At 44.5% G+C, this 24,379-nt stretch overlaps 2 protein-coding genes across 5 annotated transcripts in view; both read right to left on the bottom strand.

Moving 5' to 3' along the window:
• LOC147035473 (uncharacterized) overlaps nt 1–24,379 on the bottom strand; it is a 270,907-nt gene that overhangs the window by 185,544 nt on the left and 60,984 nt on the right. The window lies entirely within an intron of this gene.
• Nucleotides 5,838–24,379, bottom strand: NCDN (neurochondrin). Of its 3 annotated transcripts, XR_015062601.1 has the most exons (6): nt 23,133–24,377; nt 17,402–17,637; nt 16,777–17,004; nt 15,443–15,585; nt 12,798–12,999; nt 6,265–6,390 (listed from the first exon to the last, which is right to left on the bottom strand). XR_015062601.1 is itself a non-coding variant. In XM_085899097.1 (5 exons), the coding sequence occupies exons 1-5, from the start codon at nt 24,012–24,014 to the stop codon at nt 5,990–5,992; spliced, it is 1,890 nt and encodes a 629-aa protein (XP_085755223.1). In that variant the 5' UTR covers nt 24,015–24,371; the 3' UTR covers nt 5,838–5,989. The 3 variants fall into 3 exon arrangements, 2 of the variants coding, with proteins under 2 accessions (XP_085755223.1, XP_085755232.1); XM_085899097.1 differs by lacking the exon at nt 12,798–12,999 and having other exon boundaries at nt 5,838–6,390; nt 23,133–24,371; XM_085899106.1 differs by lacking the exons at nt 6,265–6,390; nt 12,798–12,999 and adding an exon at nt 8,606–9,781 and having other exon boundaries at nt 23,133–24,379.

Raw genomic sequence — 24,379 nt, forward strand, 5'->3', positions numbered from 1 at the left:
CCTCCTGCAGGGTGTGGCTTGCTTGCATGAAAACCCGGGAAGGCGGGGTTTCTGCCCACTCTACGAGCTTCTGACGTCACACACAACAATCATCAGCCTTGGGGGCATGACTGCTCGCAGTCACCCTTGGAGGCTGGGCTTCTGCCTGCTCGGCACATTTGCTTGTAGTTGTGTTAGGGACATGTTTCCCCACCTTTATTGCCGATCTTGAAATATAAAAACAGAGGGGCGATTACATACTGAGGAAGCTTATTCTTACTCCCTCGCTAATTAACACCGCAAACCCCCCCCCCCCCCCGGTGTGGTGACACGCAACACTTAAGCTCACAGTTTCCCTATTTAATTACATCAAGATGCCTCCTACACATTCACGGACCAAGCTACTCTATTCAATCCTAAATTCCCTATTAAATTCCTCCATCTATCCCCACAATCATAACAATATCGGGCCTCACAGCGTCTGTAAAATGGACAAATATAAAATCAAATTAAGCTTTATGAAGTTTAAAGTTTGGTAATTATCCGAAATGATGCCAACATAACTCACTCGCGTTGGCCACAATTTCCCAGAAGAAAGAAAACTTTATACCCAATCAAATGCAATCTCCGTATAAATGTTGACCAGCTTGGTCGCGTGGAGTGCAGTAGTAGCTCTTCTCGAAGCCCAGGTATATATTATGGCAGAAGTAGGCAAGAAAGTACTTCTGCCGAGAGAGTAACATTGTCATGCAATCGTTGGAGGACGGACAGGCCAGTCAGGGGGACAAAGGAAAGGTAGCAGCCGTAAAAGGGGGATGCGAGTGGTGGTGGGGTGTTTCAAATTTTTTTTTTAAGGTAACAAAGGACGTGAATGTCGTAAAGTGGCTGCCCTGCTTACTCTACGTGATACTAATAGGTCTACTGCAGACCTAGTCATCGCCGCTCTTTCTGGTGAAAATGTCAGAAAAAAAAACGTTTTTGGAAAATATGTAAAACCAATTAGAGTTGCGTTACATGTACATTTTAGATCACCAGACGCTGAACTGACATATTTATCCATCTTCTTCATGTGTGTTCAGATGGACTGTGACGTGTTCTTGTGAAAGGGCAACGTGACAACTTGTTTGCTTTAATTGTCGGAAATTTGAATGAATCAGTAAGAGTTTGTATCTGTTTAAGGATTTACTTTTCTTAAACTTTTTTCCCAGATATTCAAGTAACTGATGGTCCGTGTGGACAGAGTCGGAAAGACAAATCAAGTTGAACAGGTTATTACATATGTTTTAATGACGCATCATGGTATAGCTCGTAGGAAGCTATTTTGAGAGCAGGTGTAAATAAAATGTTATGGAAAGCCATGAAATAAAGTCTGTTCTTATTTCTGGTATTGATCACAAGCCAGGTCAACTTGATTTCAGTGAAAGTTTGAAAAAACAAACAAAAAGTCATTTCCATGATGTGCAGGTATTTGATGACTTGTTTATATAGACAGTAATAAGCATCCAAGATCCCAGAGCTTCCAAAGACCTGTGAGCCCCTGGCCTATTGACGAATGCTTCACGTAGTCGTTTTTTTAAAAATGACTACTTAAAATTCCTGGATTTAAGGCTGCTGCCCCCATCTGATCCTCTTATAGACACCGCTCATGGACATTGTCTTTCTTACCTGAGCTGAAGATTCTGGCAACTCGACTCAGATTCTGCAATAGACCTGGACGGCACCAGCGTTGATGCCCTCAAAACCTATGTAGCTCTTCCTCATCCTCTTTCCCAATCATTTACTCAGTCATCTTCTATCTACTTGGAAGTCAGCTAACATCACAAAAACGCACACCCCACACAGGCTTGATACATGGTAAGGGTCTTTCAAACCCTTTTTCATTGCATTTCCGAATACTGTCTAAATTTCCTACGAGCCGAAATCTTGTCTGAATCTTGATACTCCCCAACGCTGAGCGCGAGCGGAAAATCTGATTGGTTGAGATGGCACAACATTGTGTCGAAGTACTGCTAAACTGGAGGATTCTGAAAATGCCCAAAAGGTGATTTGTGTTCTACAGTGTTCAAGTATATAATTCAATTGAAATGGAAAAGATTTTTAAAGGCTGTCGAATATATAAATATATATATATATATATATGTATATATATATGTATATATATATATGTGTGTATATATGTATATATATATATGTATATATATATATGTATATATATATATATATATATATATATATATATATATATATATATATATATATATATATATATGTGTATATATATGTATGTATATATATATATATATATATATATATATATATATATATATATATATATATATATATATATATATATATATATATATATATATATATATATATATATATATATATATATATATATATATATGTATGTGTATATATATATATATATATATATATATATATATATATATATATATATATATATATATATATATATATATATATATATGTATATATATTGTTACGGCTGTGGAAATTCGCAAACCACCATTCAGGGCCAGTAGGTGAGATAACTCTAAGTACATGTGTAGTTAGCCCCAAAGCTGTTGTTTAGAGGGAATTTATGTGCTTCATTCGGGCTGCGACGCTTTGAGATAGCCGTTTTTCTGTTCTATCTTTATTTTGAACCAACCACGTCTCAACCGCCATAACCATCAAACCACCACCGATAAACCCTCCACCACCCTCACCTCTCTCCTACGGCCATTCCCGCACCACCTGTGAACACTGAGCGTCGGGCTGTCTTGGGCTCGTTCAAGATACGCACCGAGCCGCGAGTGCAAATAGCGGCCTTTCCGAGGGAGAATTCGGATCAAGAACGCTACACGCCCACTTCTGATCCGTCCAATTAGCAAGCGCAGAGCGGCTTGGCCCCGCCTCCAGGCACGTCCGTGTGAAATCGAAATATGCAAATTCTAGGATCAGGGGAGGTTCACGCCCACTTCTCCTCCGTCCAATTGGCGAGCGTGGCTCCGCCCCCGAGGTCATTCTGATCCGGAAATCTGCATATTGTTTTCTCCTGCTGGCCTATAAAACGGCGAGCGCAAGGCAAATCGGAGAAGAGTCAGTTTTTGGTTGGAGGGCAGAGTGTGGCAGAGAGTGGAGTCGGGTGGCGAAGGCATCGAGTTGGGTTCTGCAGTCGGCTGAGGAGAGTTGTGGGAAGAGGCCAAGGAGCTCGGGTCCGAGGCGAGAAGGTCGGCGACGAGGTCGCGGTGGGAGATCGCTCGTCGCGGGACCCAAGCCAGCCAGCCATTCTCCCTCCAACAGGGCATCAACAATTCCCCCTTTTCCCCCGTGCTGAGATAGTGCAACAAAGGGGGCCCCGTTCCCACCCCACTCCAAACGTCGTGCCAACGAAACCCGCCAAGGAGCATGGAGTCGGGGCACAGCCACGCGGCCACATCTGCGGCTCGTCCAACGCGTCACGAGGATGCGGGTTGGACCCACCCGGTCTCGTGGACCTGGCCGCTCCTTCAGGTCACGCGCGCATATTGGCCTACAGGCCCGTCTGCCCCCTTGTCTATGAGGGTGGCTTCTTTCCTTTGTTTTTGAGTAAATGTGTGTTGGCGCCGTCTGTAAAGTTGAACTGAATAAGTGTTGCCGTGTGTACGCATATTCGGTAGTAACTCTGCGTCATTGTTTCTTTTGTTTAACTGCTATATGTGCATTTTAACTGTTTGGCTGTATATGTGTGCTCTCCGTGTGTCGCGTAATAAATGTGCATTGTGTGAACTGTTTTCCCGTTTCGCTTCGTCTTTTCTTTATTGACCCTCCATCCTGCTTCACGTAAAGGGTTCGTTGTGGGCTTAATATGCCCTATAATTAATCGGAACCGTCAAGGCCGACGATAACACCGCTCGGTTATCCCGATAGCACGGAACGGACCGCTTAAGCGGTTCATGTCCGGAGTCGGCCTGCGGCGAGGTACGATCGCCCGGTCGACCATCCGCGCAGGTACTTAGGTGGATTGAATTTGGCGAGCAACCCTCTCCTGCGCGGGTGGGCAATTGACGCGGTCGTGGTGGGGTTAAACCCCCACCCGTGACTAGCTCCCGGCGTTGCTCCGAGAGGGTCACGACAGAATTGTCCGTTCCGGTGGGCGAGGCGGCCGCCATTCGAGTCGAGCGGCCGATCGCACGCCGGCGGGCGCGAATTCGCAACAATATATATTCCGAAGTTTACCGCCATTGATGCACCGTCTTTTATACGTTACGTTTGTTCTCCATGCATGTTTGTGTCCTTTATGACTCTTCACAGTAGGTTTCCTGTTGGGAATGATTTTCAATTTTGTTTGCCTGCCAGTCAGACAAACACAACTACCTTACCCTTCTGTGCACATGGGACGAGATTCCGTATAATTTGCCAAATTCAGAGCCAAAGTACCGCAAAGCTGCAGGTTCATATTCTACACTGTTGAAAATATTGAATTGAAATGAAATAGTTCTTCAATCATAGACTGACAGACAGCAAAGTGAAGAAATTGTTTAACCACATTTTTCGCTTTGTGCTTGGCATAAAAATGAGCAAAAAACTAATCCCCTGAGCTGTAGACCTAACAGCTTACATCCATTAATCAGCATGGTCATGGAATCCATCATTACAGTTGACATCAAATACTTTTCTCCAACGGCCTTGTCTCAGACCATCAGTTTGATTTCTGACTGGGTCACCCTGCCCTTGACATTCTGCTTTTTCTCTCCCAACAATGGGTGGAAGCCTTCACACTCAGACATGAGGTCAGGGCCATCTCTGACACATCTTGAGCAATTGACAACATCTGGCACCCCATCTTGCTCTTCAAACTCTTCCTATGGCATCCAAGGCCAACTCCACACATAGCTTAATAACTTCCTCTGCTCTCGTAGCCAACGTATCTAAGTTGGCCTCCAAAGCCAGCCTCCGACTGAGCATTCTCCATCATACAGAGTCTTCTTTCCTTGGCACACCTGGACTTTTATCAACTTGTACAGCTTTCATGCACAGCTCGGAGTACTGCTCTCCCCTCAGGGCTGGCACCCCTGCCTCACACCTTGCTCAGATTCACGCCATGGAAACCAAGGTTTTCAAAATCATTGGGTTACGTGCACGTGCATGAAAATAAAACCCGGGTTACGTGCAAGAAGCAAAAACATACCTACTGCTTACAAATCAAAACACCTCACTGAACTGTAAAACGTGGAGAAAGGAATACTGCATTGTCAATGGTGAAGACTTGTAATACCCTCCCACACCTGAAGGTGGCGCTACACGATACACATTTACATCGAGAAATTGCGCCCACCACCTTCTCAATCCCCCCCCCCCCCCCCAAGAGCACCGGCAAAGATAAAAACATCCTGATACATTAATTGGGGTTATGCTGATCCTCTGGAGCAAGTCTGGATGTAATTTCCCCATAACTGTGGGAGTAGCAGCACAACAAACCCACAAACACTGGTCCATGAATTATAGTAATGATTCCTCCTCTTCCTATTCCTCCTTCCTCTATTACTCCTCCATGTTCTGGTTCTTTCTGCTTTCGCTCTTCCTCGAGACTCAACTTCATATATAGTATATAAAAGAAAATACACACCCCAAAACCAGCGAAGTGTAGATACCTTCACCACACAGAATGGATTAAATTGCCATGCAATGCTGGCTGAGTCTGAGTCTTGTGATTGGGACAAACTGGTTGATAGAGAAAGGCAGAGGCTTGAGACAGGTGTTAAAATTTGGCAAATACGAGTCTTGCGTTGTTAGGAAAAGGTCACCTTCATGAGTTTTTTTTTCTATTTTTTTATACGAAATAAAAACAGAACGAGTAACAATACACTAAATCTGCTTCTCTGCAACATGTTTTATCTTCACAAATGTTGCAATTTCTGTTCACGTTAGTTTTACACTTACAGGTTATTGGAAAATGTACAACCACCAACCTTCATGGTACAATATACCCCACACCTGGCAATGGCAATGAAGAGTACTGTGGTTACGGTACTCGTGACATGCACCTCAGCACTGTATCATTGTGGTTCATGTATTCCCTACATTCATCACTGTGGTGCTCTGCCTCCACAAGAAGTGACTGCAGAACCTGCACGACCTCAGCATTTATCACTGCTGGGCATCCAGCGGTAAGTAGACTGCATACGTGCTCCAGCCATCCGCACTCCAGCACGAGCAGGGCGAGCCCAGGCAATTTGCCAAAGCACTCGGACAGCGCTTGCACTGCCAGGAGCCACAGGTCTGAGATTTCTGACCACACGGGCTGGTACTTTGTAGAGATGGTGAGCGTTGTCCCATCCTTATGAGCATCTTCAAACTGGTAAGCCTCGGACAGGTGATGGATGCACGCGCTGAAGAAGTCTCGGGACCTCGGGTCTGAAAGCACTGTAAGAAATGAAGTTATGATAGTATTTGAACACGTCTTTTTACTAACCTTCCCGACATTACTCCATTGGTTATTTTTTGTAATGTAAACTTTTTGTAAAATTCCATACTCTATCTTGTAATGAGGTTCATATCAAAAAAAACAAAGCCAAATTAGAGGCGTTCCCTTTTCCAAAGGTCAGTGCCATTTCAAAAAATACTGTATTCCAAAGAAATTTGCAGTCCGTAACAGGAGCATAATCTGAACATATCACAGAAATCCGATTAAACTGATGTCAATTTAATAAGTTTCATATGAAAAGACGAGCTAAAACAAAGGAAACCAGAACGGTACTCGGTGGAGTGGACACTTCCGCCAGGCTGAACAGTTTTATGTTTCGATGAAACTTGGTTGGTAGGTTCATACCATGACCTAGTTGTGTGCAAATGAGAACCGTTGCTATGGACCCATCCGTTGCTGAGCAACGGACGTTCAAAAATTTTCAAATTTTTTTTTTTTTCGAAAATCAAAAATCGGGCCACGAGCGACTGTGGGCAGTACATTCAGCCATATTGTCAAAAATTTCCAGCCGGATCCTATGAAAACTGTCGGAGAAGATAGACTTTGAATGAACCCTGGTCGAAAACAATAAAAAACGAAGTTCATTATATCTCAGAGACTATACTATGAGTCAGATATACATGAAACTGGTATGGAAGGTTCATGGTATATCCGAGTTATGTGTGAGAAACGAGCCAATAAAAGCGTCCATAGCAACGGTTCTAACGGCTGAAAAACGACTAAATTCGACTTTATCGACTACCCATGTCCGCCTACCGGCTTGTCTGTTTGTCTGTGTGCAGGATATCTCAAAAAGTTATGGCTCCGGAGGAAATTTTGTGGACAGGTTGGGTGTGTGACAATTGATTCGATTTTGATGAAGATCTGAAGGAATCTGGATACGCGAATTATTTAATTTTAAAAGCGATTCTTCACCATTGAGAGATCGGGCCAAAAACGATATAGTACTGTATAGCACGATATTTCAAAAATGTATTGGGCCCGATATGTTCTCGTGGATCAGGCATTACGTGGCGGAGGGATGCGCTCTACTGAGTGCCCTTCTTGGTTTTTGTTTTGCCTATACAGAGCTGTCAGTTGCATACACACCGCCCAAAATCAAGGTATGCATCAGAAGAACGTGTTGCTGCATGCTTGGAACCAGATCGCCCATAGGGCAAGTACTCTGCTAGTACTAGTAAACACTTCCTCAAAAAAATCATCTTTTTTAATCCTATAAATATGGTGAATACAACTTATTGCGATGTTTTTAACAAGGACTATAAATATTTCAACAAACACTTACAAACACAAGAACAATGAAGTTCTGAATAGTCTAAATTAATGAGGTAGCTTAAAATATTATCTCGGTTGTAAATTTGAAATTACAAAAACACAAGATTAAGAAACCAAAGAGGAGGACGTTTATATGACAACAAAATATCCTGAAGTGATAACATCCCCTCAGGTTTTTTTTTTTTTAGAGATACACATCATGAAGTCAAATCCCGGTCATGCTTCTTCATATATCGATTTGCCAAGAGAAATAAAACTTAAAACGGTGGTCGTTAATATCCAAACCAAAGATAAATGTCTGATCTCACTCAAATGTTTCCCCCACATCATAAACCAGAAAGAGTTTCAAATTATGAGAAGTCAGAAAATACCTCAAAAGTGGAAAGATTGACTTACGTTATGCCATTGAAGGATATTCCAATTTAATTTGAATAAATGAATAAGAAGTCGATTAGCGTATATGGAATAACAGATTAAAACAAAGTTCACGTGTTAAGGGTTTCAAAGAAATGCAAAATTGAGAAAACACACATTGACCTACTTTACTTTAAAGACAACGAAGAAAATTCATGTTACACTTACGTTGAAAATATTTCAAGATTAGTATCATCTCAAATATTTCGGAGGAATGGAGAGAAACATCCTTGTAAGCGGTGTCTCAACTTCTTTCACACAGAAAAAGGTTAAAACAACATCCGAGACATTGTCAAAATCATCCAGTAACAGTTAGAGAAATACCAAAATCAGGTTCAACTACAAAATTCAAAGACCGAAATAAAGCCATCAAACATCGGTTTGTGATGTATGCCGACTTTGGAACCAAACCTCGAAAAGATAGCCACAGTTTCTCCAACCTCCCCCCCCCCGCCCCCCCAAAAAAATCATACACTAAACCTTATCAAAAGCATGCTCCTTGTGGGTTTTGTTATATCAAATCATCAGTTGGAGACCAATATACTGAATTAGAACTTTACAGAGGACAAGATGCCCCTCAAAAGTTTGTAAAGTGCTTGGAAGTAGACAGTATTTGATTAACGTAAGTAATACATAACACGAAGAAACCCTTAAGGTATCTCGAGATGAGAGAGAAGAGTTTACGAACGAACATTTGTCATATTTGTCAAAATGAAATCACCGATGTCCAGGTTTGAGACCATTGTCATATTACGGGTAAATACAGAGGACCTGCTCATCAAAGTTGTAATCTCAATGACAAACTTCCTTCTTTCATTACAGTCTTTCTTCACAATACAGTAATCCCCCGTTTCTCGCGGGGGTTACGTTCCAAACCCTCCCGCGGTAAGTGAAAATCCGCGATGAATGGACGCCTCCACAAAACACGTTTTAAACACATTTTAATCTCAATTAAACACATAAAGAAAACATTTGAAGCATAAAAATGCTTACTGTAAACTCAGTAACGTTGCAAAAACATTGTGATGGGCAGTTGCTGGCGTTGTTTCTTCATGGTGGTGAGGAGAGTTTTCGCCATTGTTGCTAAGCGTTCAAGTGAGAGGCCTTCGTCGTCGTGCTCCTGCGATGGATCAGATTGTTCCTCCTCCTCCTCCTCCTCCTCGCATGCAGACTTCGTAAGCTCAGCCAAATCCTCGTCCATTAATGGGTCAGAGTTGGTTTTGATGAGGTTATTCACTTCGTCGTGCGCCATGTCGTTGAATCCTCCTCCTAGAATCTTCGCCAGCTTGACCGCCTTATCGATTGCCGAATGGTGAATTTCGTCTGGAGAAAAGGCCTTGTATTCGTGGACGCATTCTGGCCACAGCTTCTTCCAAAAGGCGTTTAAGGTTTCTTTTTTCATTTCTTGTGGAGCCTTCTGAATTATTTGGAGACACGTTGCTATCGTGAAATCACGCCAATATGCCCTCAGAGAAAAATTGTCGTCAGAATCCATGGCCTCCACGAGGTGCTGCAGCGCGTTGCGAATGTAAAGCGCTGATGTTGGCTTCGTCCTTCTTGATGTAGCGTATGGTCGATTCATTCAAACTGTAATGGCGCCCAACCGCGGCAAACGTTTTTCCTTTGGGCGGCATCGTAGGGCTTGGAGAAAAAAAAGGTAGAAAATGTGTCGTTCACAAGCGAAACACTCAAGACAGCGAGAGTGCACCTCGTGGGCAGCAGCCAATCAGCGCCAAGGAGAAATGAATAGCGTGCTCTCTGTCTTTGTCTCGTGCGTTGTGTCGACAAACATACAAAAAAAATTTTTTTGTTTTATTATGAACATACTTTCGAGCGCCACGCGTTATAATTTTTTGCTTAAATAATTTATATTTTATATATTATTACCGCGATGTACCGGGGGAATCCGCAGAAAAAATTAGTTACGTTCCAAGGGAAAACCCGCGATGAACCGGGGGCGCGATAGGTGAACCGCGATGAAGCGGGGGTTGACTGTAATGCTTACTACGACACATTTCTTCATACATGAACTCTCTAAGACATCCAAGTACATATATGCTATTACTAACACAGACCAGAAATACATTCCTTCACCAAATCAATTTTAACGAATTAATTCATTCGTTTGAATTTGAATTCATAAAATTAACGGAGCTGTTCCCAATTTTAACGAATTAAAAAATTATCAAAGCACAAAATTAATATTAGATTTCTTGATTCTACTAATTCTCAGAAAATAATAGAAAAATTAAAAATTAATTAACAAAGACAATTGCTTGCTACATCAAAGAAACTTGAGACAATACATATTGGCTGGTTTCAGGATAAAGAAAATTAATAGAATTTCAAAGTCATTGATTGAAAAACATACATTGATTTCAATAACAAGATGTGAACAGTTGTGAAGACTGACTTTAACAAAGACTTATATAAGCGAACAAATAATGCTGTATTTGGTAACACAATTGAAAATGTCAGAAATAGACAAAACACAAGACTGACTACATCTTGGAAACAGACTATGTGATGGATAAACCCTTTAACATAGGAAATTCAACACTTGACTTGTCAAAGTTGCAAATGTATGACTATTTTCTTTAACAAATTAAAGAAGTAATATGATTAAAGAGTTGATCTCCATGTGGACACAGACAGTTTATATTGGAAAATAAAACCAAACACATTAATGACACAAGCAATTATAACCAGAGTTGGTGTCAAAGCCACCCCATGCTTGCCTGTTTATACATTCATCGTTTTTAAAAGACGAGTCTAATAATATTTTTTATAAAGCATTGCAGTGAAGTCTGATCCAAATAATTTTAAAGCAATATATGTATTTGTATATTGTAATCAGTAAAAAAAGTGTGGTAGATAAAAACATTAGAAAGGAAATAACTTGCACCAAAAACTTTGACATTTTCACGCTGATGCTGACGCTCACGCCGGGGGTATCGCTATAGCTCTCTGTTCTTCGAACAGGCGAGCAAAAAATTTGAAAGTAGCTGAAAAATAAAAAGGTAATTGGAACATCTAAAGAGCTGGGTGGAGCAGTCAGGAGTGAATTTGTCGGATTGAGAGCAAAGGCTTATGCTTATAAATATTATTCTTCAAAGGGTGGTGCTTCTAACTGTGATAAAAAAATTGAAAGGGATTAAGAGAATATAATCAGAGATAATACATTTTCATCATTAATTATATAACTGTTAAATTTTCAAGATAGAGTAGTATAGAGAAATGAATACTGTTGCGGTTTTATAAACTGCATGCCGAGATTGAAACGCAAACAGCACGTAGACTATTTAGAATAGTTATTTCCATAATGAATGTTAAGAATAGCGCCTTCCCTATAGGGGATATTATGTAGTTAAATGTGTTGGGTTGGGTATTTAGCACCCCTTCTCAACCCGCTGGGATAATAGAGACATCAGCGCGTGTTGACGGGTGCCGTGACTGCAGTCATCGCGTAGGGCGTACATGTTTTACAGCCATGGTGTTCAACATGTGCGAATAGCACAGCATTCTGGAATGCGTGCCAAATTCTCACATTCCCATTTATTGTTTAAAGCCCCACAAAGTCCTTGTTTGTCTGTTTGTCTGTATGGACGTCTACCCTGTAATGCAAGTTATTGCAGTCTATCCCTGTACTGTATTTAGTTTCCCTCATTACTGTTCATTCCCCACCACCCAAAATGACCGGTAAACAAACCAGGACATGAACCGGCCTCCCTGCAATGATTTCCCCATTCCTTGGCTTTGTGCCATGGACATTGTTGGATGTTTGGGGTTCGTTATGGCGGTAGGAGGGGCGAATGCCAATGTTAAGTGCGGAGCTCCGCTCCGAGCAACAGCCGGAAGGACGAAATGAGTAAATATCCGGTCGGGCACCAAATGGGCGGGGCCACGGGGGAACCCACCAACGGCTGGCATGGGGCCATCTCATAAAATCTGATGTGGCTCAATAGCTGATTCCAGGCCGCCTTCGAAGATCTGACATGTGGCCCATTGACCCCACCTGCCCCAGGAACTATAAAGCTGCGCTTCGTACCTAGTTCGTTTGTTCTCCCGTTCTTTCTCGTTCTCTGCCCTGGTCGTCACACTCGTTTCTGCTCTGGTCCCAGAAGCTTTGGCTTGTACTCCCGACGGAGTTCGTGGACCCTCGGTTGTGGAAATCAGTGTCGGGGCCATTCCGGAGAGCGGTACCAAGCTGGAGAGAGTGAGGGTGACATTCATACCGGTAGGTTGAGGCCACCGTGCCCTTCCCAATTTGTCTCCCTGTGTGTTTGGTCTGATGGGTACCTTGTTTTGTTATCCGGTAGGTAAGGCATAGGTTAATCTAAGTCTGCAACTTGTACATTGTCTTCCCTTTTGGTAAATATACTTCTTCATGGCTCTTTCATTGCATTTCCTCTTTTCCTGGCCGGGTTGCTGGTGGTGTATAGATGAATTTCCTTTTTTACTGGTGGAGAGATGAATGAACCAAGTAATAACCAGACCAAGGAGTGGAGAAAATCACAACGTTGATCTTTAAATGTAAAACATAATGAATGTGAAAAATATTAAACAAACCTTTTTTAAGAAATAACCAAAACAAAAGTAGATAAAACAAATAAGGGAACAAATTGAAATACAAATGAATTTTGCTTTCTGTACCCACCTTACCCAATCGCACCCAGCTGTCCTTGAACTCTGTGTCCTTTTCTTTTGACAAGTGAAGAGTTTGTTGTCAAACCTCGACTCAGATTCTGCAATCGGTCCAGACGGCATCAGCCCACGTGGCCTCAAAACCTGCTCCTCTGCGCTTGCTCACCCTCTCTCTGTTCTATTCACCTTCTCATTTGTTCAAGGTCATCTGCCATCTGCTTGAAAATCAGCAAACATTACTGCCCTGCATAAAAAAGTGCAAAAACAGATCCCTGCAACAACAAACCAATCAGCCTTCTCCCAATCATCAGCAAGGTTATGGAATCCATCATCGCTTCACACATTAAATCCTTCCTCTTCTCCAATGGCTTGATTACCGATAATCAATTTGGATTCAGACCAGGTCACTCTACCCTGGATAAGCTCCTTCTGCTCTCCCAACAATGGATGGAGGTACTCGATGCCAGACATGAAATCAGAGCCATATCCCGAGACATATCACGTGCTTTTGACACGGTCGGGCAACCTGCGCTGCTCACCAAACTCTCTTCCTATGATATCCAAGGCCATCTCCACTCATGGCTCGCAGACTTCCTCTCCAGTCGCAGCCAACATGTGGCCCTAAATGTAGTTCCCAGGCTGGAGTTCCTCAAGGTAGCGTTCTAGGGCATGTTCTTTTTCTGTTTTTCATCAATGATCTCTCCGACTCCCTGGAAAATCCTCGTTATGTCTTTGCTGATGACTCCACCCTCTGTCGTACTATCTGTCATCCCTCAGACCGGCAAGCCACAGCTTCTTCGCTCACTGCAGATCTGGATAAAAATCACAAACTGTTCCAACACGTGGAACATGTCTTTCAACCCGGACAAATCTCACAATCTCACTATGTCTCTCCAAAAGGACCATTTAGAACCCCCCCCCCACCCCCATCTACTTTCTCAACAATCCTCTGGAAGAAGTCCTTTCATTCAAGCTTCTGAGTCTCACGATCTGCCATGATCTTTCCTGGGAAACCACATTTCGAACCTGGCCTCCAAAGCCACTCACCGACTGGGCATCCTCCGTCATGCAAAACCTTTCCTCGACCCACCTGAGCTCCTGACCACATGCAAAGCTTTCGTCCGCAACCTGATGGAGTACTGCTCCCTCCTCTGGACTGGTGCTCCTGCCTCTCACCTTTCTCGGCTTCACGCTGTCGAAACCAAGGCATTTAGGATCATTGGTATCTCCCATGATGAGGCCGAGTCTTTGGGCCTCTCACTGTCTCACCACAGGCAGGTCGGTGGTCTTTCTGTCTTCCACCGTCTCGCCCCCCTGCTCTGTCTGCGATTTGTCCCCACCATATTTCCGCAGGGTGCTCAATGTCCGCCAACAACGCCCTTCTGGTAAAACTACCAAAATCACAAATCACTGCTCACCTTCACTCTTTCATTCCTCTTTTTTTCCACCTTTGGAATAAACTCCTACACTCTCTTCAATTCCACTCTTCCCTCCAGGCCTTCAAAACTGCTGTTCACCACCACCTCTTATCATCCCCTATCCAAATCCTCGATCTTTACTACCCCCGTTAATCCACCCCAAACCCAACTCCCTAAAATTCCCTGCATTCCTTCCTGAAAGTCCCTGTAATGTCCATCTTGTATACCCCGTGTTCCCCGCCCCATCCCTCTCCCTTCCACAGATCTATTGTCTCTGTTCCACACTGTTTTCTCCTTCCCTCTCCCACCCCTCTTGTCTCATGCCCCTGTTGCTGTGCGTTGTGTGTTAGCTCTCATACGAGCCTCGACAAGGTATACAAAAAAAAAAATTATCAGCTCTCTTTTTGATTTAAATGACCAGAGAGACCATTGGTGTTTATAATTTATTAACTTATGTAAAGATGGTAAAATATGTCAAGGTGATAAGATGTTAAAATGTTAAGATATCAATATGGGGAGAAATTGGGAGTGAGGAGTGGGGGGGGGGGAGAGGGTGGATGATCAGTAAGGTTTTCAATGCCAAGCTGATAAGATGTTGAGATGGGGAGGAATGGAGGTGAAATTTTGAGAGGATGGTCAAATAGTCTTTTCCTTTTCCCCATTCACTGGCATATGAAATTGGGAGGGGGTATGTCCAACAACTCTCATTTTCCGACTACTTCTATTCCCCATTGCTCGTCGATCATCTTATATATTATTTCCGAGTTTGTGGTTTCGTGTCGCGCCATCTTCGACTTTGTTCTGCGCTCGAGTAACGTGATATTCGGCTTACATTATCTCAAAGACCATATGAGGTGCATGGTACAAAAAAAAGTAAATAAAATGGTTCTGAAACAGTGAAATCTTATTCCACTTACTGCATTAAAGTAAAATTACTACTGATACTCTGCATCAGTTCCTTTCTCAAACACACCCGTTTTTCCTTTAATCTAGTCGGGCTGCCAGACCACGTCACCGATGACATCAGAGTTATCAATAAAATATTCTCCATGGGGAGCCCCTCCTACGTTTAAAGTTTTGTATGGATCGGACAAGCGGTTGCAGAGAAAAAATATTTTTAAAGCAAAAATATATAGACGCGTACACGCACACACGCACACACGCACACACGCACAGGCGTTGCAATAGTCTCGCATCCCCTTTGGGGTGAGACAAACAAACAAAAAAACATGATACTCACGTGGACTTCCTGCAAGCACTCGACTCAACATGAAGCCCAAAGCCGTGAGGTTTGCTCTGAGGACCAGAAAATGACCACAGCGGATGAATGTTGGCGAATGTTTGATAAGGACCTCAAGCAAGTGTTCAAATGTGCCATCTTTTCTGCAACGCAGCAAGAACGAGGAGCCTTTCGTTACAGAGACCATGAGCACGTTGTTACAGCGGTTAAGTACTTGGTTTTACCTCACCAATGTGGCCTTCATTACATCCAATACATATAGCTCTTTCTGACCACTAACTCACTGCTTTAAAAGTGTCGTACTTTCGTGGTGGGTCAAAAAGTTGAAAAATTTGATGCAAAAATGCAACTCAGTCAAGACTCCAGGAAATAAAACCCAAGAAAATGTCCATAAATGAAAATATCTGAAAACGAGAACGGCACCCAGGAGAGCTTCTCCTCCAGGCTGAACAGTTTACGTTCTGTATCCCACTGATGGGCCAGATCCGGATCTGGCCCTGAACCAAAATCGAATCGGCTTATAATCACCGACCCAACTCATCCACCAAGCTTCGTCCGAATCCGTCCACAACTTTTTTTGAAATATAATGTTATACATCATTTTTGGCCCCATCTCTCAATTATGAAGAATCAGTTTAAAAAAAATTCTCGTATCCAGATCATCACCAAAATCGAATCAATTTGTCCTCATCATACCCACAACCTGTCCACCAAATTTTGTCCGAATCCATCGATAACTTTTTGAGATCTCCTGCTCACAACAAGACAAAACAGGAGTGAATACCATAACTTCTGTAAACCATCGGTGGTGGAGGTAATTACTATAGCTGCAAAGTGTTTTTATTTATTTATTTAATACTTCCACTTGTTGTAGTGGCATGATTTCATGCTTTCAACTGGCTATGAACAACGGTGCATCGCCACTGCTTCCGAGTATAGGCGACCACCGCCGGTGATGGCTCCTATTACCAGTTCACTGGTGCTCATTTCGCCGACCTCGGAAGGACGACAGGCTGAGTCAACTCCACCTGGTGTTAATTCAGCAGCCCAAGCCCACCACCCTAACCACAACGCCAACACCAGGCTTGCAAAGTGTGAAAGAGCTCATTCTGCTCACTTATTCTTGATTTACTTAACTGCTTTCAGAATGCTAGCACAATCCACTTCATCAAATATATAAAGGCTATAAATATTTATTATATCTGCAGGTCGGATGCCGTTTGCATTCTACAAGCATGTCCCACTTAGTGTTTTATACAATGTCCCCTGAAGCTGGCAACCTAAAAGTGTGGAGTCAAAGTAACGCTGTTGCAGTTTTAATGCAGTCAACCCACCTTACTAAGTCAACGTCACTAACAACCAAGTTGAGGAAGATACCACACAAGCATCCCAAGGACACTTCCCATTGGTCTCTCTTTTCGACATTATCAAGCAGCACAGAACTTGACGTTTCCAAGTGCTTCTCGAGGTAGTCCTTTAGGAGAACGTGCATATCGTTCTGAATCAGAACCTTCCGAGAATCCTCTTCTGCAGACAGGTGACAAAATCCAGGCAACAGAAGCCTGCAGGAAAGAAAAGCAAAAGGATCGACATCCGTCGTTTCAGAGGCTCATAATGAGCTTGTACGTGCAAGACAAAAAGATCACGAGACATCAGTGCACATTATGCATGAGACATGAGCAGACAATGGACAAATCAAGAGTACTGTACATGGGATTCACACCCGAGTTCTATGCACGGGCCTTGTACTCGCGTGGGAAGTTCAGACAGTAAAGTAATTTAATTTTTCATAAGACACACATGATGTTCCTGCAAAAACATCTACTAACGACATGTCTTGACTAAACTATAATATACGTAGTGCTCAGTACTCAGGTAATCATTTCTAAAAACATACGAGGCACAAGAAGCCACAACACGTGTAAATACGAAGTCCAATTCATTGTTAGAATAACCCACCTGAGTACATCCATTGATGGCGCAAGCTCTGACGGAGAAAAAGTCAGACCCGCCATCTTGGATGTGAGACGATCTGCCTCAGATCCCCCATTGTGGAGGCGGCGGCTGTAGCACACGAGAAAAGGTGCAATCTTAAGAACATCCGGCTGCAGGACGCAACTTTCCTCGGCCATCCACGCGGCAAGGACTCGTACAGAAGCAAAAACAAATGGTTCAGCCATTTGTCGTTCTCCCTCCTGAAAATATTCACGTATTTTTGTAGATTGGCTTAAAGAACACAAATGGCGCATTACACTGAAGGTTACCCAACAGTGTGAGCAAGCAAAGCTAATATCCAGAGAATTGGCGAATGAATTTTTGGCAACACAAATTCTCAAAATATTTCTCCCGTATATGGATTGCCTTTCTTCAAAAAAGGGAAAGCAATCTCCCGACACGCGTCGGGGCGGTGTCCGTCTCCGGACGCATCAGGGCGGTATTTATGTCCAGACGGGAGTTTGTCTTCAGATCTGTCTGAGCAGTGTTTGTGTCCGGACAGGTTGGCTCAGGATGCGTCTGGCGGGTTTTGTCTCCAGACGTGTGCGGGTGGTGTTTGTCTCTGGGCCATGTTTATAGTATGGCCAGTAGAAAACGGATTTCAGACATTATTTTGTTTCTATCTCCACTGTTATTTTATGCAAAATCATTTTGAAGAAATAGTATGAATCATAATTAACGCTTCACCGCACATCTGCCTTCCCTTCCTCTCACCCCACCCCTCCTCGCTCCCCTCCATCTCTTCACTCTCTCCCCCCCCCAACCCCTCCTACCTCTTTCCTTCCCTCCAAATGGGATGAAGTGCGTTGTGTGCATCTCATAGTTAGGTCTGATTATATTGTTGCGGATTTGGAAGCTTACTGCACACAACAGCCAGGTCCTATAGATCAGCTACATCGGTAAGTATGTGTTTCTAGTTAGGGTCCCGTCCTATGTTTAATGGGTGATTAATTGTATGTGCGCTGTGAGTTATTTTGATAGCTAGGATTTAAATTACCAACAACCACAACGACGACACCTGCCCTCGCTTCCTTCCACCATCATCCACCGGCACCATTGCATGCATGCGTGTCAGCACGTACGTGGACGGAGTCCAGTGTGCTCGGTGGGGTTTCTCTGGACGTTGGTGTGCTGGCTTCGCCCCAAATATGGGTACAAGCATTGCGCTATGGCTTAGCCCCAAATATGGGCACAAGCATTGTGCTCTGGCTTAGCCCCAAATATGGGCACAAGCATTGTGCTCTGGCTTAGCCCCAAATATGGGCACAAGCGTTTCGCTCTGGCTTAGCCCCAAATATGGGCACAAGCGTTTCGCTCTGGCTTAGGATTAGGTCACATTTGCCATGGCGGCCGTGGGGTCTCCAAAATCTACAGCCATTAGCAATTATACGGCCGCCGCAGTATTTCCACGGTCACACAATGTAGCAGTCACATATGTTTTTATTTTTCGGGGAGCTGCACAGTGTATTTATAAATTGTGGAGACCGAAAACGTGGGGTTGCCGTACGGTCTTTGATTTGATGTCGCACGGTGACCTTTGGGCGTTCCTGTGGCGGCCATAGAATTTTCAAGGCAGACGCAAGGTGCCTGCAAGGCGACCGCAGGGGGACTCTAAGGCGAACGTGCGGCCAGACAGATGGTAACGAATGGGTTAATTTTTTTAATTGTTTTAATTTTTTTTTTTTTTTTTCGGCTTGTCGAATTGCTACGGCGAACGTAGAAATGAAAAAAAAAGTTATAACTCCACGTTACAATTCCACGGCGACCTTACGACCTGTAAAATATAGCCAAATGGCGTAGGGCCACCCTGAGGCCACCGCAGAAACTCTGCGGCCGCCGCACGTTTGTCAATTCAGAGGGCGTACGGCCACCGTATCCTTGCCGTAGAGCAAATGTGACTTAGGCCTTAGCCCCAAATATGGGCACAAGCGTTGTGCTCTGGCTTAGCCCCAAATATGGGCACAAGCGTTTCGTTCTGGCTTGGCTCCAAATATGGGCATAGAGCGTTCTCTCGGCCCAATGAGGGAGTCCGAGTGTGATAGAAGAGAAGCGTGCGTGGGCCAAACGCTAGAGAGTTGAGAGTGGTTGTAGAGACATGAGAGGGTTGTTGTCGGAGGAATTGTCTTCTGGTCTTCGGTCTTCAGACGTCTGGTGGTCTTCTGAAGCCAGTCGTCGCCTTCCTGGGGTCCCGCCAACAGAGCGTCTTCTCTTGTGGCCTGTGTGCCTGCGAGCCTGTCCCGCGAGGATCGCCTGCCTGGGCTTGGAGTGGCATTGCATGGCGGGTTCGAGTCCTGCCACACCGGATCATCGAAGACCGCACGAGGCGGAGAGGTCCGAGAATAGGCTCCGACCTCAAGCTCGCCTTTCCTCGAGCTGGAGGCCTCCAATAAAGACCTGACGGGTCCATTTCTTTTTGGGTGTACGTGTGTGTGTGTGTGTGTGTGTGTGGCGCCAGTCTATTAAGTAAAACTGCATAAGTGCTTGTACATAAATTGCTATTCCTTCAGTATTCGGTAAACTCTGCCTTCTTGCGTGCTCCCCTGCCCCATAATAAATAAATATCCCTTTTGTTGAATGTTCCAGCTCGTTTCTGTGTTTCCTTCATTGGCTTGGCACGGTGTGTGTTGAGAAATAGCGAGGCCGTAAATTGTTCATTTGGTCCGACAGGCCTTGGTAATCTCCGCTCGGGTTACACGTGGTTCGGGCTCGGTAACGGCTCATTCCGCTCGAGGTCCGTCAAGGTTGTGAATTCCCCGGTAGCTTTGTCCGCGTGGGTAATTAGGTATATTGAAGTTTGGCAATTGACCTCATCCCACGCGGTCGAATTATTGGCAATTCATGGTCCAGTAAGGGACCCGTGCCCTTCGGACTTACCCAAAAGGCACGACCTCAATTCCGGTGTGTTCGGTGGAGCCGACTCTACTGCTCCCTCTCGCGGTCGTGCTCGCCACCGATACCCAGCCCCGTAACAATATCTCTATCATCTTCATGGCAACTCTTTTCCTCTTATTCCTGAAATAAATCCAAGCAGGCACCGCACACAGACGGCCGCTTCTGAAAACCACAGCAACATCCTCCAGGGTATGAATGTTCTCGCGGAGGCAAAAAGAATAACCAACTAAACGATGAAAAAAAAAAAACCCTCAACCTCCACCGCAGGATCGTACAGGATGCACGTGGCATGCCCTTTCATCCAAATCTCCATCTCGTAATTATATCTATCCTCAAATCAACCCTGATTTATATCCAATCCTTTCCTTCAATCCATCACACAGTACGGAGCACAAATAGTGCACCTCTTCATTCGGGTCTGCGTGCTGATGACAATGGCATATTACCATCACACTGTACGGGGCACGAATAGCACGCCTCTTTTTTTGGGTCTGTGCGCTGGTTCACAACGGTATCTTACCATCGATTTTCGCATGCCACCGCAGGCACCAATGTCTCCTGCGGACAGCAGACATTCTTCCACACCTTCGCTTCGGCCTGGATTACTCGGGCTGCATGGCGTACCACAGAACAAGCGCATTGACCAGCGCTAACCGCGGGTTGCTGGGGGTGCCCGGGCGGTATGCGGGGCTGACGCGCCCCTCAGACGGTCGCATGGCCCAGGAGTTCGTTGCAAGGCGATTTATATTATGGGGTTCGGAGCAAGACAATTTCACAGCTCCGCGATCTCTCGCCGGATGTAAAATGAGGCCGTTTCCGGCAATGGCGGCCAGGCCATGCGGTGGCCAGGCCCAACCAGAGCGCCCGACTTGGGTGATGACATCGCTTCGGGGAAGTGCCCCGCCCTGCACCGCAGGGTCAATAAAGGACAGGTCGCGAAGCCAGAAGTGCGCCTGCTCTTCCTCTCTGTCTGGCCTGGGATGGATCTCTGCATTCGTCTGCTGCTCCGTCTTCTCGTCTGCCACTCCGCCAACTCTCTCTCGATCTTCACCTCCCTATCTCTGGAATCCCGGCATTCGCCGTCTGGATCTGCCTCCTCCATCAGCTTGCCTCTCGATCTTTGACTTCGCATGCTGACTCTACCCTTCCACCGCCCAACCGCCTGCTTCTCGCTACTGGCTCCACCCACCTGCCTCTGCCCACCAGCCTTCCTCATGCCAGACGGCCATGCCCTTTCTCTGGATCGGTGCACGTGCTGTGTCGACATCGTAATCAAGCAGGAAACAACACACCAACCCTCGAACTGGGATCGCTCGGCGGAGCATCTCCCAAAACGTACTGAGTAGCACGGTCGGTCAACCGTGCAAGGTATTACGAGACCGTTAGCCTCATCTCCTCTCCTTTCTTGAGATTAACTCCTCTTCATCGGGTTTTAGGTGTGTTAGTGTGTGTGTGTGTGTGTGTGTGTGTGTGTGTGTGTGTGTGTGTGTGTGTGTGTGTGTGTGTGTGTGTGGTGTGTGTGGTGTGTGTGGTGTGTGTGGTGTGTGTGGTGTGTGTGGTGTGTGTGGTGTGTGTGGTGTGTGTGGTGTGTGTGGTGTGTGTGGTGTGTGTGTTTTCCTCGCCTGCCTGTAAAAATTGCTTATGTAGAAATGTTCCCAGCTCGTTTTTGTCTTTTCTTTCATTGATCCAGCATGGTCCGTATCCTAGCCAAGCCGGGACTTTATTCCCAACGATCCGTTCTTTAAGCCGGTACGTTCCTTGGCAGTGTCGCTCGGCTGCATCTGATCCAGTAAGGAGATCCGGTTCGGAGAAGGTGTACCGAGGGCGTGTTCCCTGGTAATTAGGTCATGTGATTATTTTTAGGTAACCAAAATTAGACAGAGGACCCAAAGTCATGTGGTTGAGTTATTGGAGTTCACGGTCAGTTCGCGACCTGCCGCGTCACGGAGTTATCCGTGTGCGACGGCCTGCCATTCTGGGGAGTCTGGTGAGAACCAGAGATAGCTCCCCCCCCCCCCACTCCCCAGTGGTCTTCTCACCCGACACCCGGCCGCAACAGTAAATACTGCAGAGCGTAATCACTGACAGATTGACCGGCATTGTTGCAAAAATTAAAAACAAGCTGTGGTGTGGAGATACACAATTACGATAAAGATAAAATTACAAAAACATTATGCACAATTATGGGAAAAAAAAAGAAGATAAAATTAGAGAGAAAAAAAATGAAATTATGTGAAAAAAAATGTATGGAAAAAAATTACAGAAAATTTTCTTTTACTGCAATAGAAAAATGATAAAATTATGGGAGAAATAATAGAATCACGTTAGAGATGGTCTAAACAATAAAATAATGGTAGAAACAATAAAATTACAATAAGAGTGATACAATTGCAGAAGGAACAATAAAATCACTGTAGGAATGATAATATTATTGCAGAAACTTTTTTCTCATTGCAGGTTGAGCCACGTGCCCCACATCATGCGTCTATCAACCCACTTTACAAACCTCCAGACCCACATTACACAGGTGCGTTTACAAGTGTTTTTCCACAACTTCGAGAAATCTTGACAATCTCTCCACTAAAATGGAAATGGTAAAAGCCAGGAGGACCAAACTGGTCAAGTACTGAAGGAGCAATGCTATGTTCTACGGTACTTTTTACTCGGTATGCTGCACAAAACCACAGGTATTAAATTAAAAACAAACCGCCTTCAACCCTCGATGATCATAGAAAGCATTTCAAGAATCACCAGTTAAATAAATAGGCGAAGCATCAAATCGTAATGCCTCGTTTGAAAGTACCTGCTTAAGAAAATGAATGATTGCCAAAAAGGCTTCTTGCATTATTTGGAGCACTTGGACGCACCAACTATGGACCGTTTCAAACTCCATGGCAGCAAGAAGTGCGACGGCAACTTCCAGGATGCTGTACGAGGCCAAAAGAGCATCGCGTTTGTCCAGGACAGCTTGCATATCCCTGTCCTCAAGGTACATGCGGACATCAATGCAAGCGAGGTTAACTATCAGAGCCAGAAACTTCATCTTGAGCCGCTTGTTTGTTTCCACAATCCATGCTACATCATAGAGAACGAGCATTCGAGATGTCAGTTTCATTGCCGACTCCCTGTGAGAGTCTCCCAATCTGCAGTGCAGAACGGCAGAGAGTCCGGAGTAAATGTTTCTGGAGAAACTGCACGTATTTTTTTGCTTTTCAAACACTTCTCGTGGCGGCAAGAAACTAACCAGCACTTCACAAACTTTAAACTTGCCGGCATCTTCACATTCGCAGAACCACGAGCTTAACGACTCTAACGTGCTCAGCAAACAGTCTTCATTCCCTTTCCAACACTTTTCTGGCATATCGTCCAACAAACGGCGGAGGATGTCCTCGCATTCACGCATTTCCATCCTCCTGTTCACAATGGCTGTGCACAGTCGTGGAATTGCACCTTTCAACACCAAGTGTCTCTGTCCTTCAGCCGAGTCACAAAGTGCTTTTAAGCACTGGCACGCATCATTCATCATGGAGGTTCGATCGGTCGCATCGGTTTCATCAGCAAGGGCAGAGTCTGAACAAAGGATGTCACAAAACACGGGAATCTTGTTTGTGACTTGTGGGTGGAGAGAGAGATCGGGATCTGTGCAAAAACATGCGAGCAGTGTCAGTGCCAATCCGCGGTACATCTCCTGAGAACAACCTTCATGAACACAAGCCGTTGACAAAAGGCGGTTCAGAAAGGTGAATCCAATTGCATCGAATATCCTCCTCCTCGTCTGCGTGTCCGTGTCTTCAGCGCGTACCAGTTTTGTTATCTAGGCAAAGAGAACAAACGTTAGTACACATGTCGCATCAACCTTGGTGGTGCTGCACACACAAGAAAAAAAAATCCCTATAAAGCACAACCAACACACAAACAACACAGTCCCTGTAAAACACAACCAACATAATCATCAGAAAGCACAACCAAAGGGGATTGGCGAAGAGCCCGTCCATATGGACGGGATGAAGAGGAAGCAGGATTTGGCATGTGTATTTACGATAGCGCCGC

This window comes from Eptatretus burgeri, chromosome 1, assembly GCF_056783735.1.
Source record: "Eptatretus burgeri isolate ZD-2024b chromosome 1, Ebu_testis_v1, whole genome shotgun sequence".
NCBI classification, from domain to species: domain Eukaryota; kingdom Metazoa; phylum Chordata; class Myxini; order Myxiniformes; family Myxinidae; genus Eptatretus; species Eptatretus burgeri.

Coding starts and splice junctions, on each gene's coding strand:
- NCDN (XM_085899097.1), bottom strand. CDS start 24,014: ATGTACCGCGGATTGGCACTGACACTGCTCGCATGTTTTTGCACAGAT. Junction 15,586..16,776: donor AGTGACGTTGACTTAGTAAG/GTGGGTTGACTG, acceptor GCTGCGTTGCAG/AAAAGATGGCACATTTGAAC. Junction 6,391..15,442: donor AGTGCTTGCAGGAAGTCCAC/GTGAGTATCATG, acceptor CATTTCTTACAG/TGCTTTCAGACCCGAGGTCC.